At 42.0% G+C, this 16,334-nt stretch overlaps 1 protein-coding gene and 2 pseudogenes across 1 annotated transcript; all 3 read left to right on the top strand.

Moving 5' to 3' along the window:
- The first annotated feature begins 420 nt into the window (after positions 1–420).
- Positions 421–1,951, top strand: LOC136515897 (uncharacterized). The gene is made up of 4 exons (XM_066509358.1): positions 421–437; positions 520–661; positions 744–1,364; positions 1,733–1,951. The coding sequence occupies exons 1-4, from the start codon at positions 421–423 to the stop codon at positions 1,949–1,951; spliced, it is 999 nt and encodes a 332-aa protein (XP_066365455.1).
- Positions 1,952–6,522: 4,571 nt separating this feature from the next.
- Positions 6,523–7,470, top strand: LOC136515896 (uncharacterized; annotated as a pseudogene).
- Positions 7,471–11,339: 3,869 nt separating this feature from the next.
- Positions 11,340–15,912, top strand: LOC136517091 (protein MALE DISCOVERER 2-like; annotated as a pseudogene).
- Positions 15,913–16,334: the final 422 nt, after the last annotated feature.

Raw genomic sequence — 16,334 nt, 5'->3', positions numbered from 1 at the left:
GACTAGGAGGCCCTGTACAATATCGATGGATGTATCCAATTGAGAGGTACATTTTCGAACTATAGGTTTATTTGGGCGCTGGTCTATTAGTGGTTGTGTTAATTTATTATTTTTTATTAGGGCTATACAAAAGCTTAAATAAAAAGTTCATAACAAGGCAAGAGTTGAGGGTTGCATTGTTGAAGCTCAGCTTGTTGAGGAGGCCACAAATTCTATGTCTCTTTTCTTTAAATCAAAGGTGCATTCAGCTAGAAACAAGGCACCTAGATATGATGATGGCGCCTCAACATTTGTACCTACTTGTGATATTGAAATCTTTCGACAACCTGGTCCGATGCTGGTGCCAAAGGGGCTTGTCGCGATCTTTCTATAGAAGAATACAAGGCTGCCTTCTTATACATATTGACCAATAAACCAGAGATGGAAGAATTCTTGAAGTATGTGTTGCTTTAACCTAAAACGACTTCTGAATCTTTACCAAAAATAAATGTGCATGCGATATTTTCATTGTCTTTATAGAAAGTTTGACCAAGAACAATGGAAGGGGACAAGGAATCCAACTAAACAGCAAACTTCTGACTTAAGGCTAAATGGCTGGAAACTTGGGCGTGGTAGCCACGCCCATAATGGTCCTAAATTCTTTGACTGGTTCAAAGCCCATGTAAACATATTACCACACTTGCAGTTAGATAGTATTTTAGTTAACAAAAGAAAATGCTAATTTATGCAACTTGGCTTTTCAGTGCAAGGTTAATGCAAGCATTCACAAAGCCCTGCGTCAGTTATCTTATGGGTTTAGCAGAAGAGTCAGCACCTATGGGTGTTATGACATTAATGGTTATAGATTTCGATCCGAGGCATATGAGAAAACAAGAGTAGGGTTATGGACAACCAATTGTGGTGTTTGTGTGTCTAGCTTTGATGAGAATTACAACCTTCTTGAGTATTATGGTGTTATCAAAGACATCATTAAAATTTCATGGGAGGGTAGCATGCAACTTGAGCTAGTTATATTTGAGTGTGACTGGTTTGATCCCACTGCGATTGGTGTTAGGTGCACAGAAAATATTGGCTTGGTAGAGGTTAAGCATAGCTCAAGGCTTTCTAATTTCAAACCCTTTGTTCTTGCCAGTCAGGTTAAACAAGTGTATTATTTACCATATGCATGCAACTCTAGACAAGATTTATCCGAGTGGTGGGTTGTTTACCAAGTAACACCTAGAGATCGATTGCTTCCAGTTGATAGCAGCATTGAGTGTGATGAGACTAGAGCACTAACAGAAGACATAATGTTCTTTCAAGAGGAAGGCTTGGAAGGCAGTTTTGTGATTGATCTGGGTGTTGACTTAGATAATTCTGCTCCTGTATTGTTGGATGAGATAGTTGATCCAAATGAATTGGGGTGCTTGCGAGACAACAAGATGATTCTCAAGAAATGATTGAGGAATATGAGCATAGTGATGAAGAAGAAGAGCTAGATGCTGATTGCTATGATGAAGAAGATTATTGAAACTAAAATCCATATGTTCTACCTTTACTATACTTTCTCATTTGTTACTCCAGTGTGTACTATGAACAATGTTGCATTTTACTACTTTTTTATGTGATAAGTCGTTTTCTACAAATTTTGTTGCATTATACTGTGAAACATGTACTTTTATGCAATATATAGATCTATTGTTCAATTTGTAGTTATCTTTAATAATTAACACAGCAATATCTTTGTATGCAGAAAATGAGGAGGAGCTTTAGGCACCGTCTAGGACATGGAGTCTCTGAGGACTATGTTCCTACTGAATCAACTGAGAATGGGAATTGCTCCAACAATAATGATAACAATGAGATTGGGCTAACTGAGGAAGGAAGTCAAAGGAAGAAGAGAGGACGTACTCGGCCAAAAAGGCCTCCACCTGGACAGCAAATTCCTATTAAACTGCTTGGTGAAGAGTGAGTGTATCTTCTGTGTTTCAATGCACATAGCATGCTTTTGGGCCTTTACTAATAACTTCCTGGCATATATATAGATAATATACTTGTGTGATACATATTTGGATAGCACCTTTTTGTAGGACATAAGCTGCAAATACATGTTATCGACAAAAGATGCTCGGCAGTCCTCCGAGGGGTATCCCACTAAGGTAGATTTGTCGGTGGGGTGCGCGTAATTAGAAACCGGATGGTGACACAAGGCGCAGAGACAGTGATTTAGACAGGTTCGGGCCGTCTGATCGACGTAATACCCTACGCCCTGTGTCTTTGGTGTATTGTATTGAATATGAGATGTATGTAGATGTCGACTAGGGGACCCCTGCCTCTCCTTATATACTTTGGAGGGGTAGGGTTATAAAGAAAGTATCCTATTTGGTACTATACAATATCTTGCGGTGCACGTCGACCAGTGCCGTGCATGCCTTGATCTTCTGGGCTGAGCCATCTCTAATGGTGCGGCCCATGTCTTGTCTTATGGATACCGGGGGTCATATCCCCCACAGCTAGTCCCCGAGCGCCTTGTATCCTTTGAGCAACGATGTCTTGAACAAGTCTGAGCACTTTGACGTAAAGCCGATCAGTTTAACTGGTGATCCGAACAGTGGAAGTCGAATCCGACCAGTTTAGCTGGTGACCTGGGCGGTGAAGGTCGAAGCCGATCAGTTTAAGTGATGACCTGGGCGGTGAAGGTCGAAGCCGACCAGTTTAACTGGTGACCTGGGCGGTGAAAGTCAATGCCTACCAGTTTAACTGGTTAGGAGACATCGGACTTAGCCAAGTAAGGCTTGCTAGAAGGATATACGGGGCTCAAGATAAAATTTAAAAATTCTTTCACTTAGGAGAAGTGTAGCCACTTAGACTCCATCAATAAGGAGGGTAAATCAAGAAATAAGCACTGCATTCACCGCCAAGTGAAGTGTAGCCACTTAGTCCCTAAGCCTGCTAGAAGATGAAGAATAAATCTTGTAGCATGGTCAAAGAAAAGAAGTCTGAAAGCTTGCCGACGTCATCTGACATGCGTGTATCAAGACCCCAGACGTGCTTCCCAAGATCAGCACCCTGATCCGAACAGCATGGAGTAGCTTGATAGCACACCGATGAGACATAGCAAGATCCGACCACTAAGGGAGTCCTCAGCTTAGCTGGCGATGTTTGCACGAAGAACCCGAACATCGAGGAGTCCCCGGTGTAGCTGGCGATGTCTGAGCACCGAGGAGTCCCCGGCGTAGCTAGCGATGTCCGAGCACCGAGGAGTCCCCGGCATAGCTGGCGATGTCCGAGCACCGAAGAGTCCCTGGCGTAGCTGATGATGAAGCACGAGCGATGAACGGTCCGGTCAACTGGTCGGCGGCGAAGTGAGCATTGAGTAGAAGCGATCGGTGAACAGTCCGATCAACTAGTTGGCGATGAAGTCCATGAACCTAGCGGTTCGACCAGTTGATCGGTGGAGAAGTCTGAGCACCAGGTGGTCCGATCACCTGAACGATGATCCTGCAATACAAATATGTAGAACGGGTAGTACATGATGTAAAAATATATGAACTCCAGAGAAGAATCAGCAATGGTGATGAAATAGCGTATGCAGCTCGGCGATCAGTTGGTGTGAACACTTAGTGTTATTCTGAAGATGTATTTATATTTAATACAAACCTTCCGCACAGTTAGTGTGTAGCTGAGTCTCCAGCCCTAGCTAGCCTGTTAACCATAACGCGGAGCGCGGAGTCCATGTGCGTGTAGGAAGAACAAAGTGTCGCTAAGGAGCCACTGCCGACCACCCATAACGCAGAGGGCAGACACTCGTGCACGTGTAGAGAGGAGTCGGAGACAGGGCCGTCTCTAGGGACATCCGAGCGTCAATATGACTGTTCGGGGGTTCGCCTTAGACTTAGCTGTATGTCATCTTTAAGATGGTATACATGAAAGAAAATCGTTTGGAGAGCAAACATGGAGAAAACAGCTCGGAGAAACATTATGGCGATATACGAAGATTGGAAAATATTTAGAAAAATATTAAAACGTGACTTAACTTTAGACAGAACGTCTGGTCGGCGACGTATGGCGTTATCTGGTCGGCGTTGACGAAATTGCGCGGCCCTCGAGCTTTCCGAAATGTCATAGCGGTCGCGGTTGTCACGGCGCCATTCTTCGCGGCGATCATCATTGCGACGCAGTAGGTGGTCGGAGTAAGTAATCCACACGACGTCGTCCTTATGTCGCTGGTCAGCCTCTTTGCGTTGACGTATTGATTGGCCATCTACAGCATCTCGCCGATCGTCCGTGGCGACTTCCGGTGGAACTTTGTGCTTTAGATCGGGATGGTGGTGGTGTAATCGGCGAGCCGTAATATTCAAGTAAATGGACGGAGCTCGGACGGCTAGCTGTCTGGGCGGCTCACTTCGTGTTGGAGTCAGTTCACGAGCAGTAGATGTGTACATGCAAATCACATCCTAATAGCTTGCGTGGCTTGCATCTTCCTTTATCTGCTTGAGGCTGACGTACGCGTGCATGTGCCATCACGTGATGCTGCTGATGAGCCCGTTGATGGCCTGAGTACGTACGCTGGCCAGAAAAATTATTCATGCGGCTTGCGGTGCAGATGCTGTCGGAGAGGTAACAGCAGCTGCAGCGTTTGTCGGCGGTTCCAGTCTCGTGCCGCGCCGGGAAGCTACCGATGCAACGTTGTCACGGTGGCTGATGATGAGTAATCCAGATGCGTTTGAGGGCACCCAGTAGTGCGCCTGACACCCGCCACCAGAAACACCGATTCCATCTTGCCGGGTGTTGAGCCGCCGCTAGCTGCCCTACACGGTCTTTGTGATCGGTAGTTGTGGCGATTGCGGCGCTACGACTCGGCCACCCATGAGATGTGCGGGGACGTGTCAATCTGCAAAGACCTTGGGGACATTGGCTTCATCGCAGGCCGCCGAAGATTGCCGCCGCCGGACGTTGTCGACTAAGGACACCACCGCAAGATTTGACGAAGAAAATCCTCATCTGGTTCGCCACGGGATTCGCGCGCACATCTCCTGCTTGACGCGTTAACTGTGGATAAAAGATGTTCGACAGTTCTCCGAGGGGTATCCCACGAAGTTAGATTTGTCGGTGGGGGTGTGCGTAATTAGGAACCGGATGGTGACACAAGGCATAGAGAGAGCGATTTAGACAGGTTCGGGCCGTCTGATCGACATAATACCCTATGCCATATGTCTTTGGTGTATTGTATTGAATATGAGATGTATGTAGATGTCGACTAGGGGACCCCTGCCTCTCCTTATGTACTATGAAGGGGTAGGGTTACCAGGAAAGTAACATATTTGGTACTATACAATATCAGTGCACGTCGACCAGTGGCGTGCACGTCTTGATCTTGTGGGCTGGGTCACCTCTGATGGTACGGCCCATGTCTTATCTTATGGATATCGGAGGTCATATCCCCCACACATGTTAAATATGTGAACCTAGAACTCATTCTTGCCTTTACTGATAACTTACTGGCATATATATATAGATAATATATTAGTAGCATATTTTAGAGACACATTCTTGTGATATGTGACTGCAACATTTACGGAACCTTAAGTCTGAATATGAACCTGAGATATATTGCTGTTTTTTTTTCTAAGCACGGTTGTACCCTGAATATTACTGGTATTTTGTCTCTAAGAATGGTTGTACCTCAAATATATATCACCGCTGATTTTTCAATATTGTGGCTGTGGGACTACAACTTGTGATTGTAGGCAATTTGAGTTTGTATGTTACTCACCTGGCAAGGACATGGGATTGCTGGTCAAGTCACAGCACTGCTCAAGCATGAATACCCTTCTATGATTGAAGAGAGTCGTTCAAACAAGTATTTTGCAAAGAAATGGGCTCACTATGATATTATCGAAGATGGCGAAGGGATGACTTTCAGAGAAGAATTCTGGGTAACTAAATAAGTGCAAAATGTTACTTTTTTCAATTTCCAAATATGATTTGGTTATTACTAATGTTAGCTTAGATTTGATTTGTCTAAATATGAAAGATGGGATACCTCTATTTTATAATGCAGAGTATCTACTCAGTGGAAGATGAATTAAGACCACATGCAGAATATGTTCTTGATAGGCTTGAAGCTAAACAGTGCAAGAATATGATGTATGAGCTTCGTGTTGATGCTGTGAAGGCATTCTATGACACAATCCTGAAGCAAAGAATAAAGGATAAAGAGGCTTGCAAGAAATTACTTCGTCAAGCACAGTATGCAAGGGTTAAGCCAGATTGGATTTCTGAGGAGGCATGGCGCGCCATTTGTGTTTATTGGTGCTTACCAGAATATTTTAAGAAGCATCGCCTTGCTCAAGAGTCACGGAACCAGCCAGATTTTGCTCAAAATAGGGGTGGGTCTCGACCTTATGGTCAAACCAAGTAATATTTGGTAAGTTCTTCTGCTGAGTTGATTTCAGCATGTTGATCTATCGCTGATGTGTTATACAATTTTATAATTGGATCTTTGTATTGTAGGCAAGGACTTATGGCCTAGAAGCTGACATGAATACTTTTTGCTCCATGAAGTCGGGTCTCAAAAATTGTGATAGTAATGGAAAGAGTGGTCCAATTCCAAGCTAAAAGGCCCATCAACGTGTTGTAAGTTCTACAAATATTTTTAAGTATCAAATGTAATGCACCATGACATGAATGGTAAATTGATTGCCTTTTTTCATCAGGATGATTACTTTGCAACTCTTGAGGCCGAGCACCCAAATAATTTTGAGCAGCGCAAGAGTGAAGCACAACTTGATCCTGTTGTGCTATACAAAAGTAGTGGGCGTGGCTTAGCTCATGGCCGTGTGCCAATAGCAAATGGTGCTATAAGGAAAAGTCACATAAAAGGAATTGCTAGGAGGACAGATACAACAAATCAAGCCAATTCAAGGTCTTACCAATATCTTGTGAGAAGGAATGCACAATTGGAGCAGAACTCTCAGAGAGACTCTCACATTGGACTTGTCCTAAGCAAACATCTGAAGGTATTTTATTGAATTTGGCATATATTGTATGGACTTAATCACTTGTTTGAAAATGTTATCTAATCACCATGTGTTTTAGTTTCTTTATGACAAGATGAACATTGAAGTACCAGCAGAAATTGGAGACATTTTGCAGAAAGCCAATGCTATGCTTCTGTGCCACCAATTGAGCAGGTCCACACCTTACCATGCATTTGTTCGATATTTTTTTTTGTATACATGATGCAAATGTGACCTTACCAATCATAGTACTCAACTGTTTAAAGACCAAAATCAGGAACACCAACTCTAGTATTGTTGTTTGCTGCTAATGAGTTTCCAGCTAGCTGTTGTATGTCTTCGTGTGGTGTGATATGCTAGTCTGCTATGTCTTGTTACATCTATTAATTTGCAGCAAATGAGTCTCCAGCTAGCTCATGTATACATGATGCAAATGTGTCCATTTGTTGCATGCAATTTTATTAACTGACAACAATTACCTTTGACTGGTCAACTGAGAACCGTCAAGAATATACCGACAGGAAAAGTTTCCTAACAGCTAACCGTCAGGAATTATGGATTTTTCATGTCGAGACGTTCATTACGGCGTGTTCCTGTCGGCTGGCCGACGGGAATATTATTCCTGACGGTATTTCGCTCATTCCTGATGGTTTTTTGACGTAAGGAATTCTCCTCAGCCTGGTAGTGTAAGGAAACTCCAGCTAGGCCAAATCGATTCAAATCGTCGTTGCTTCTCGGAGAAGAAGACTCGACTCTCTGACCACTCATCGTAGTTAATCAATAGAAATCATGGTTACTTCTGAAGATGAGATGGGATGATTAAAGAAGTGATTGATTTAGATCAGGTGCAAACTGGATACTACTAATGAACTTAATACTCGGCTAAAATATTGAAAGTAAGGATCTACTTTTAGTAAGCTTTTCTGTAAAAGTTATTTCTTGCTTCAAACTTTCCTTTAAGTCAGCATGCCCTTGGAGTCTTTTCTTTTAGTCGGGTAAGACTTGTTAAGTACCCTCAAGTACTCAGGGTTTGTTAACCCCTGTTGCAGGTTCTGATTTGTGCTGCTAATCGAGGTTATGTCGGTGGGCTCGACATGATCTGGCCGTCTCTCCTACCTTAGATGCCTTACCTAAGTTGCTTCTGTAGTTCTATTCACCTTTTGGAACTTAAGTTTAGTTTTTACATAAACATGTTTTGTAATCTAATTCTATACGTCTTCCGCACTCCAATGTAAGATATTTTTGTATCAAATGTTGTAATGTTGTGGTAACTTCATGTTGATCCTGTATGAGTTGTAAAATGTAGATGATTCGGGGTCCCCGAGGACATCCGACAGACTACCAGAGTTATTTGGCTCTCATGTGCAGCAGTTAGAGGTCTTTAGGACAATGCCATGTGCACGTGGGCCATATAATTTGGGTGGTTCTACCACATAGCCCTTCGCCACAAGCTAAGATTTGTGCTTAACAATGGTCCCTTATTCGTCATGCTTTAGCTTGAAGACCCACTTCAAGCCAATTGGATGATGGCCTAGAGGCAGGTCCACAAGCATCCACATGTTGTGTTCTGCTCGATCGATGTCATCTCCTCCATCATCGCCTTGCACTAGTTATCCTTTGCCATGTGCCTCCTTGAACATGGCAGGTTCATCACCCCACGACAACACCATTGGTCTTAGTATGTTCTCTAGAGTGTCCAAAACAAGAGCGGAGCCTTGCCATCATGCTCGTTGTGGAGGTCCAGATCACCCAACGGGACGACGCGAAATCCATAGCTGGTGCAGGCATAGGGGTTGCTGGTGGCATGTGTTAAGATTGTTGATGGTCATTAACTCATCATTTTAAGCCGTGCTTAATTTGAGGATATGAATGATATCCACCATAGGCATGAAGCATATTTCTAATAAACTCCATAAGTTTTTGGTAACTATGTGAGTGTAGGAACAAATAAGTGAAGGATGAGCCAGTCGGGAGGTTGGGCGACCTGGCTCTAGGTTGGCCGACCCAACCCTAGCCCATCCAACCCCACTATTTCACCACATCGCAGAAAACATACCTAGATGTCATCACACATGTTGGTTCAACATCGATTTACATCAAAGGGATGAAATGAAGCCAACTGGAGAGAGTGGTGGAACCATAACTTTTAATCAAGGGGGCCGAACAATATGATGGCATCTCGTAAACATAATAAATATGTACAAAAAATGTAAGTTTAATAGCTTTTCAATGTTTTTACATATATATTTAGTACTCGTAACAAAAAACACAATATTTGCCATAAAAAGAGTGAAATAATAACTTTTTTATTACACAATTAAATCTTTTATATGTATTTAAAAGAATCACTGTGCTTGGGGGGGCACGGCCCCTGCTGGCCCCCCTGGTTCCACCAGTGAGTGGAGAGCACAAGGATCCATAGACCCATCCAATAGAACAAACACACTTCAACTCACTTACCACATTTCATATGGGTCATAGATCAACTTGCCAACCAAAGATAAATGGCAAAGGAGGTTGGATCACTTCTGGCGATCCGTAGGATCGGCCGACCCCATCTTAATTTTATCTAAATTTATTTAAAAACAGCATCAACATTTATGATTTCAAATATGTATGCTATTAAAAATATATTTTAGGACAAATATAATGAAACATATTCACTACGATAAGTATTAACGACTTTTTACAAATTTGGTCAAAATTTAAGGGAGTTTGACTCAACACTATTCTATAATTATATTCTTTTTGAGATTAAGGTTATAGTTCACTTTGGCTCTGTCTTAACTCTAACTTTAAGCAAATTTTTAAAAAATGCACCGATGTCTAAAATATCAAGTTAGTTTCATTAAATTCTCCATTGAATATGTTATCATATTGTATTTATTTGATTTTATAGATGTTAATATATTTTTATAAGAACCTAATCAAAATTGTATAAGCTTTATTTAGGACAAAGTTAAATCAAACTATAATTTAAACTGAAGAGAGTAATTTATAATTCGTGTACCTAAACAGATGGGTTTGCCTAGGAATTTGTAGATGGTAGTGGTTTGGGCATGATAACAACTTTGAAAAGGAATCCAACTTTCCAGAAAATACCCATGAACACAAAAAACGAGAGGAATCACACCTAAGGAATACGTCGCTTCCAGCATGCAACATCCCCCGGTCGGTATCCAACAACCATTGACCAATATCTCGAGTAAGTACAATTTGGAAGAACGAACTGATCAATCCAAATATACACAAGTGGGAATACGATATATATTCTGGACTTGGCCAAGGATCACTCCAATTGTATAATGCATATACAGTAGCTTTGATTCTTTTGAGCGAAAGGAATTGATCAACTGAAGGCTGAACCCGCCCTTTCCCCGCTATCGACTTACGTTGCCGGGAAAAAAGTTAGATGCAAACGGTATTCACCGTGCCTCCATGCATACATGTTATGGATAATTGCTGTGTATTCAGTCAATAGGATCTAACCGCGCATGGTAGAGATAAAAAAGTAGCGGGTGTGGAAACGACCGATCTACATGCGGAGCCTACGAGGAAATCTTTTAAACAGATGGGTTTGCCCAGGAATTTGTAGATGGTAGTGGTTTGGGCATGATAACAACTTTGAAAAAGAATCCAACTTTCCAGAAAATACCCATGCACACAAAAAACGAGAGGAATCACACCTAAGGAATACGTCGCTTCCCGCATGCAACATCCCCCAGTCGGTATCAAACAACCATTGACCAATATCTCGAGTAAGTAACGAACTGATCAATCCAACTATACACAAGTGGGAATATGATATATATTCTGGACTTGGCCAAGGATCACTCCAATTGTATAATGCATACACTGTAGCTTTGATTCTTTTGAGCGAAAGGAATTGATCAACTGAAGGCTGAACCCGTCCTTTCCCCGCAATCAACTTATGTTGCCGGGAAAAAAATTAGATGCAAACAGTATTCATCGTGCCTCCATGTATACATGCTAAGGACAATTGCCATGTGTTCAGTCAACAGGATCTAACCGTGTATGGTGGAGAATAAAAAGAAATGGGTGTGGCTACCACCGATCTATATGCGGAGCCTACGAGGGAATCTTATAACACACGGTTAGATCATATTAACTGAACATATGCTAACTATCCGTAACATGTATGCCTAGAGACGCGGTAAATACAGAATGTATCCAAAAAATTTTCCTGTTTCCGCACACTTTCGTGTGCCGCGTTCGCCTCCACGTGACGTTGGACACCGCGTCCCGTTCCACTTCCCACCTGTATTTCACAATCCCTCTTGCCTGCTCTCCTTTTCTTGTCTGCTACTAGTGGTCCTGGTCTCCATTTTCCACTAAAGACAAGCACCGGATCAATTTTCTTCTCGGGGGGAGCGGATTGGGTAGTTGCTCGCTTATTGACTCGTTCTTGGCGGCTATTGTGAATTTTGTTTTAGTCTGGCCTGTTGGCTTCTTCCTTGATCCGCTTCTCCTTTCTGGCCGCCGAAGGCAAACCACGCGGCTTGTTCTTATTGAATCCATCAAGAGCGGAGGAAAGATAGGATCTTCGGCGCCGATTCTTGGAGCAACAGCGCTAGCGCAGCGGGTTTTGGTGCTTCGTTTCTTTAGGGTTGTGTTCTTGCAGAAGTTGTTTTGAGGCATGGGGACCTGTCGGAGGAGAGTTCTGGGGGTGTGGTTTTTCTTCTGGTTCTTGTTGACATTTGAGCAGTGCGCATCCCTGAATCATGAAGGTATCGTGTTGTGCTTTGAATCGCTTGCGTGGATGGTTGTTGCCCGACTTTTGTTTTTTACTCTGTTTAGGGTTGTTTCTTTGCTGAACTGCAGGTGCTGCTCTGCTGAGATTTAAGGCAGCGATCGATGCGGACTCATATGGTGCTTTGTTGGAATGGAATGAAGAGAGTTTGAGCCCCTGTTCTTGGTTTGGTGTGGAATGCTCCGATGATGGACTAGTCATGGCCCTGTAAGTAGTTCTGTTTTGCATAGCAAAAGATAATAAGTACACAAGAAAACTCATTTGTGCATATATTAGTGAACTATATAAATCAATCTGTGATGTTGGGGTTGGGGACCATAACTTAGTGCTTGTTTGGTTTGTGTTGGGGTGGATTGGAGTCTCAATCCACATGTGTTTGGGTGGATTGGGGTGAAAATCAAACTTAGTTAGACTCCAATCCGCCCCAACACATGTGGATTGAGCTGAATACGAGTGCATCCAAACAAGGCCTTAGTTGGTGGGAGGTATCAGTGTACATCACATCCTTCAAATTAGAACTAGTTCCTGTAATGTGAAAAAGAGTAACCTTCAATTCACCTGTTTAAATGTCAAGATATATTTTTGTTGAGGGAATAACGAAAACTGTCATTTTCTGGATATCTAGTGCCGATCTGTTTTTGGATGGGCAATTTAATGACCATCCTGATAAGAAGGATCCTTCATAAGTTTATCTGTCAAGTTTTTTTTGGCAAAGTTTTGTTGATCCTCCACTTGCTTTCAGGGAGTATAATATTGGATCTGCATCATATTAAGCTTAACTGTTATTTCAAGAATTAGGTATCATTTTGAGTGCTGCATGCTTGGTTCTGCTGTAACATTATGTGTGCACTTGCTGTTAAGGATTGTACATAATTCTTATGCGTTCCTGTTTTCTATATAGTTAAAGTAGCAGTGATTATTTTATTTTTGAATTAGAGCATAACACTGTGTGTCTACTTCTGATTGATCATGCCTATTCTGATGTGTTCCCCTAAATTTGAGTATGCAATTATGCAGGAGCTTAGCAAATCTTGGTCTAAAGGGTGTTTTATCTCCAGAGCTTGGAAAGCTTATGCATATGAAATCTCTGTAAGCACATTCTGTACTTCTTTCAGAAGTGCTTTGTTTTTGTTCATACACATTGACTCAGAAACTTTAAAAAGTATGCCTTTTCACTTTTCAGTTGTCAATTCAGGAATTTCATCTAGCATTTTGGTTTTTGTTTCTGAGTATCTAGTCAGATACAACACAAATGTTTCTTTTGATGTGCTTACTGTAATGAACTTAGAAGAGCTTAGTTAAGACCAGTGTTTTAAATCGTCGGCAAAGACCTTTAGCGATCTACCTCCAGAAACAGCAAATAACCGGCTATAGCGGGCTAATCGCCAACTAAGACATTTAGCGCCTCCAGAAACAACAAATAGTCGGCTATAGCAGGCTATAGCTGCAGTTAACAGCTAAATTGTACATTGAAAAAAATAGCTAAATCATCCTCAAACAGCTATAGCTGGAGATTTAGAACCTTGGTTGAAACTTAAGACAAATGTGAACCTTAAAATGGATTTGGGGGGGGGGGGGGGGGGGAGAGAAAAGGAAACATAAACTGTTGCCATACAAAAAACCCGACTTCTTTAAATAAAAAAAACCATGGCTATTCTTGTTCTTCACTACATCAAGCCTCTGATTTGCAAAATTGATGCTTAAAGAACTTCCTGTCATTAGCTGGTGTCGAAACTCCATCTGAGGAATAGTGTTGAGTCAAAAACATCTTATTTGTACCGATTTATATCTGCAGTTTTGTATTTGCCTTTTTTTGTTGGAAGAATTCCCAATTACTTTGTATCCTGATTTTATTTTGTTTTTCCGTACAGAATTCTGCACAACAACTCGTTCTATGGTATCATACCTAGAGAAATAGGAGACCTACAGGATCTAAAGATGTTGGATCTGGGATATAATAATTTCAGTGGACCAATTCCATCAGAGCTACAAAACATATTATCCCTAGAATTTCTGTGAGTGAGATCTTCACCTAACAAGTGTTTCTCTCAGAGTAACTTTCACTGCCTGACATTGATTTCGTTTTTGGAGGTGCAGATTTCTTAAAGGTAACAGCCTTTCTGGGTGTTCACCAGTTGGAGTACACCAGCTCACTAGGATATGTGAACCTGAAAATCAAGTACCTACCCCTACCACAAGGATTGCTACAATCAAAATCAGAAGACTGTTAGTGAGCAAACGAAAAGATTTTGAAATGATCAATATTACGGATCCAATAAGGTCACCCCACCACATGGATTTTCCGTTGAATTCTCCAGCAGTACCATCTCCTGAACCCATTCCACCCCCCCTCCTGCAGCACCAAGCCAAGAGAACAAGAACAAAAGTTCTGCAACAATATATGCATCGATTGGAGCAGCTATTGTTTTTTTGGTGGCAGCCTTGTCAGCACTATGTTTCTTTTACTACTGCCACAAGAAGACTGGCACCGTTGTACCCTTGTCTGCAAACAGTTCAAGCAGGCAATTACAGACCACTACCATGGAAGGTTGCTTGATGTGCTAATATTTTGCTATGCATATTTGTTCAATGCTCACTTTGCTGTAGTGCTATACATTCCTCTAGTATGCATATGCTCAAGGTGTACGCTGCAATACTGCTTGCTTCAATGCACAAACAGAACCTATGGTCCTCTTCTAACCCCTGTTTATGCAGGGATTACTTTATTCAGACGATCCGAGCTCGAAACAGCCTGTGAAGGTTTCAGCAACATAATTGGCACACTACCTGGATTTACACTGTATAAAGGAACTCTCCCATGTGGAGCGGAAATAGCTGTGGTGTCTACAACGGTGGCATATGCAGGAGGTTGGTCCGATATAGCTGAAACACATTACATGAATAAGGTATGTAGTTGGTTTTTCTGTTCCATTTCTTTTCCAAACTTCAGATATTGGGTTTTGAGCACGGTTATCCTTTGCATTTCTAGGTTGGAGCCTTGTCAAAGGTAAACCATAAGAATCTTTTGAACCTTGTGGGTTCTTGTGAAGACGAAAAACCATTCGTTCGTATGATGGTGTTCGAGTATGCTTCAAATGGATCACTATTTGAGCGCTTGCATGGTGAGTTTTAATTGCAGGCTACCTTTCTTTTAAGGGGTATGTTGTGGGGTACTGCAAAGCTGCAAAAACCTTGTTATCTGTTATTAACAGTCTTCACACAAGGGCTCATGATATTAGCAGTTGTGACAGGAAATCCATATTAGCAGGTTTACAAATTCTAATTACCATCAAAACATTGTTGTTGCAGTTAAAGAAGCGGAGCACCTGAATTGGCAATCACGCCTACGGATAGCTATGGGAATACTATACTGTCCTGGATTACATGCACCAGCAGAACACTCCTGTAACCCTAAGGAACTTAAACAGTTCATGCATATACTTGACTGAAGATGATGCTGCAAAGGTTGCAGACATCAGCTATGGTGTTGCCAAGAAAGAAGAAGATGAATATGATGCTCACGATGAATACAGCACAGTGTATAAGTTTGCTTTGCTACTGCTTGAGACCATCTCTGGAAGGCGTCCATATTCTGACGATGATGGCCTCCTTGTTCTATGGGCACACAGATATCTCACCGGCACTAGCCCGGTGATGGGTATGGTTGACCCGACACTAAATTCAGTGCCTGAGGAGCATGCAAGAGCATTATCAGAGCTGATTCGGTTATGCCTAAGCGAGGACCGAAGGCAGAGGCCAACAATGGCAGAGGTCACCAAGAGGATGCAAGAGATCACTGGGATCACTCAAGATCAGGCGATTCCGAGGAACAGCGCGCTTTGGTGGGCTGAACTTGAAATCATAACATCATGAAGCCTGTCGATTGTGCAACTGACTTGCCCAGACTCTAGAGCTCTGTCCATCTGCTATGAGAAGCGTAGGAAATTGTACAGTTTACCTTTTTAATACAAAGATACACAGCTCTCCTGTGTACAGTTAGTATTTTTAGGCAGGGCATAAGTTGTGAGGTATGCCCGGGCACACAATTCTTTCATTCTTTTCTGTTCTTTTTTGGTTTTAACCAAGTATTCATTTCATTATTTGTTCTATGGAAAGCTAAGAAATCTAAAAGCCTGCTAAAGTATTTAGGCAGGGCATAAGTTGTACAGGTATTCTTTCATTATTTTTTTAGCCAAGTCTTTGATTATTTGTTCTATGGAAAGCAAAGAAATCTAAACAAAGCCTGTACAAGAAAGCCTCTACAGTGAACAGTAAACAACTGGAACCTACTGTAGCTAATAACTGAAACACCACCAGCCACAGCAAGCTCAGACGAGCATATGTTCTCAGCAAGTCAGCATTGCTACTGGGAAAAGATTGGTTTCAACAGCTCAGCCTATTCAAACAGAGAAATAACCTGGATTCATTTATTAAAATGGCAATCGCTGGTTTGTTTACATAAATCCAACTGCGCCTATTATAATCACTGGTTTGTTACTGAAGAGATATATAAAGTGGAAAAATCACTATCAAAAGATTCCTATGTTTGTGCAAATGGGCTC

This window comes from Miscanthus floridulus, chromosome 17 (genome assembly GCF_019320115.1).
Source record: "Miscanthus floridulus cultivar M001 chromosome 17, ASM1932011v1, whole genome shotgun sequence".
Classification (NCBI taxonomy): Eukaryota; Viridiplantae; Streptophyta; class Magnoliopsida; order Poales; family Poaceae; genus Miscanthus; species Miscanthus floridulus.
Note: the sequence above shows the minus strand (reverse complement) of the source record. Positions and strands in the feature narration are given on the sequence as shown.

What these genes read in the sequence shown, in the direction of transcription:
- LOC136515897 (XM_066509358.1), top strand. An exon ending in TTGACTGGTTCAAAGCCCAT is followed by an intron (nt 662 to 743) that starts GTAAACATATTA and finishes TTGGCTTTTCAG; the next exon opens with TGCAAGGTTAATGCAAGCAT. An exon ending in ACTTAGATAATTCTGCTCCT is followed by an intron (nt 1,365 to 1,732) that starts GTATTGTTGGAT and finishes CTTTGTATGCAG; the next exon opens with AAAATGAGGAGGAGCTTTAG.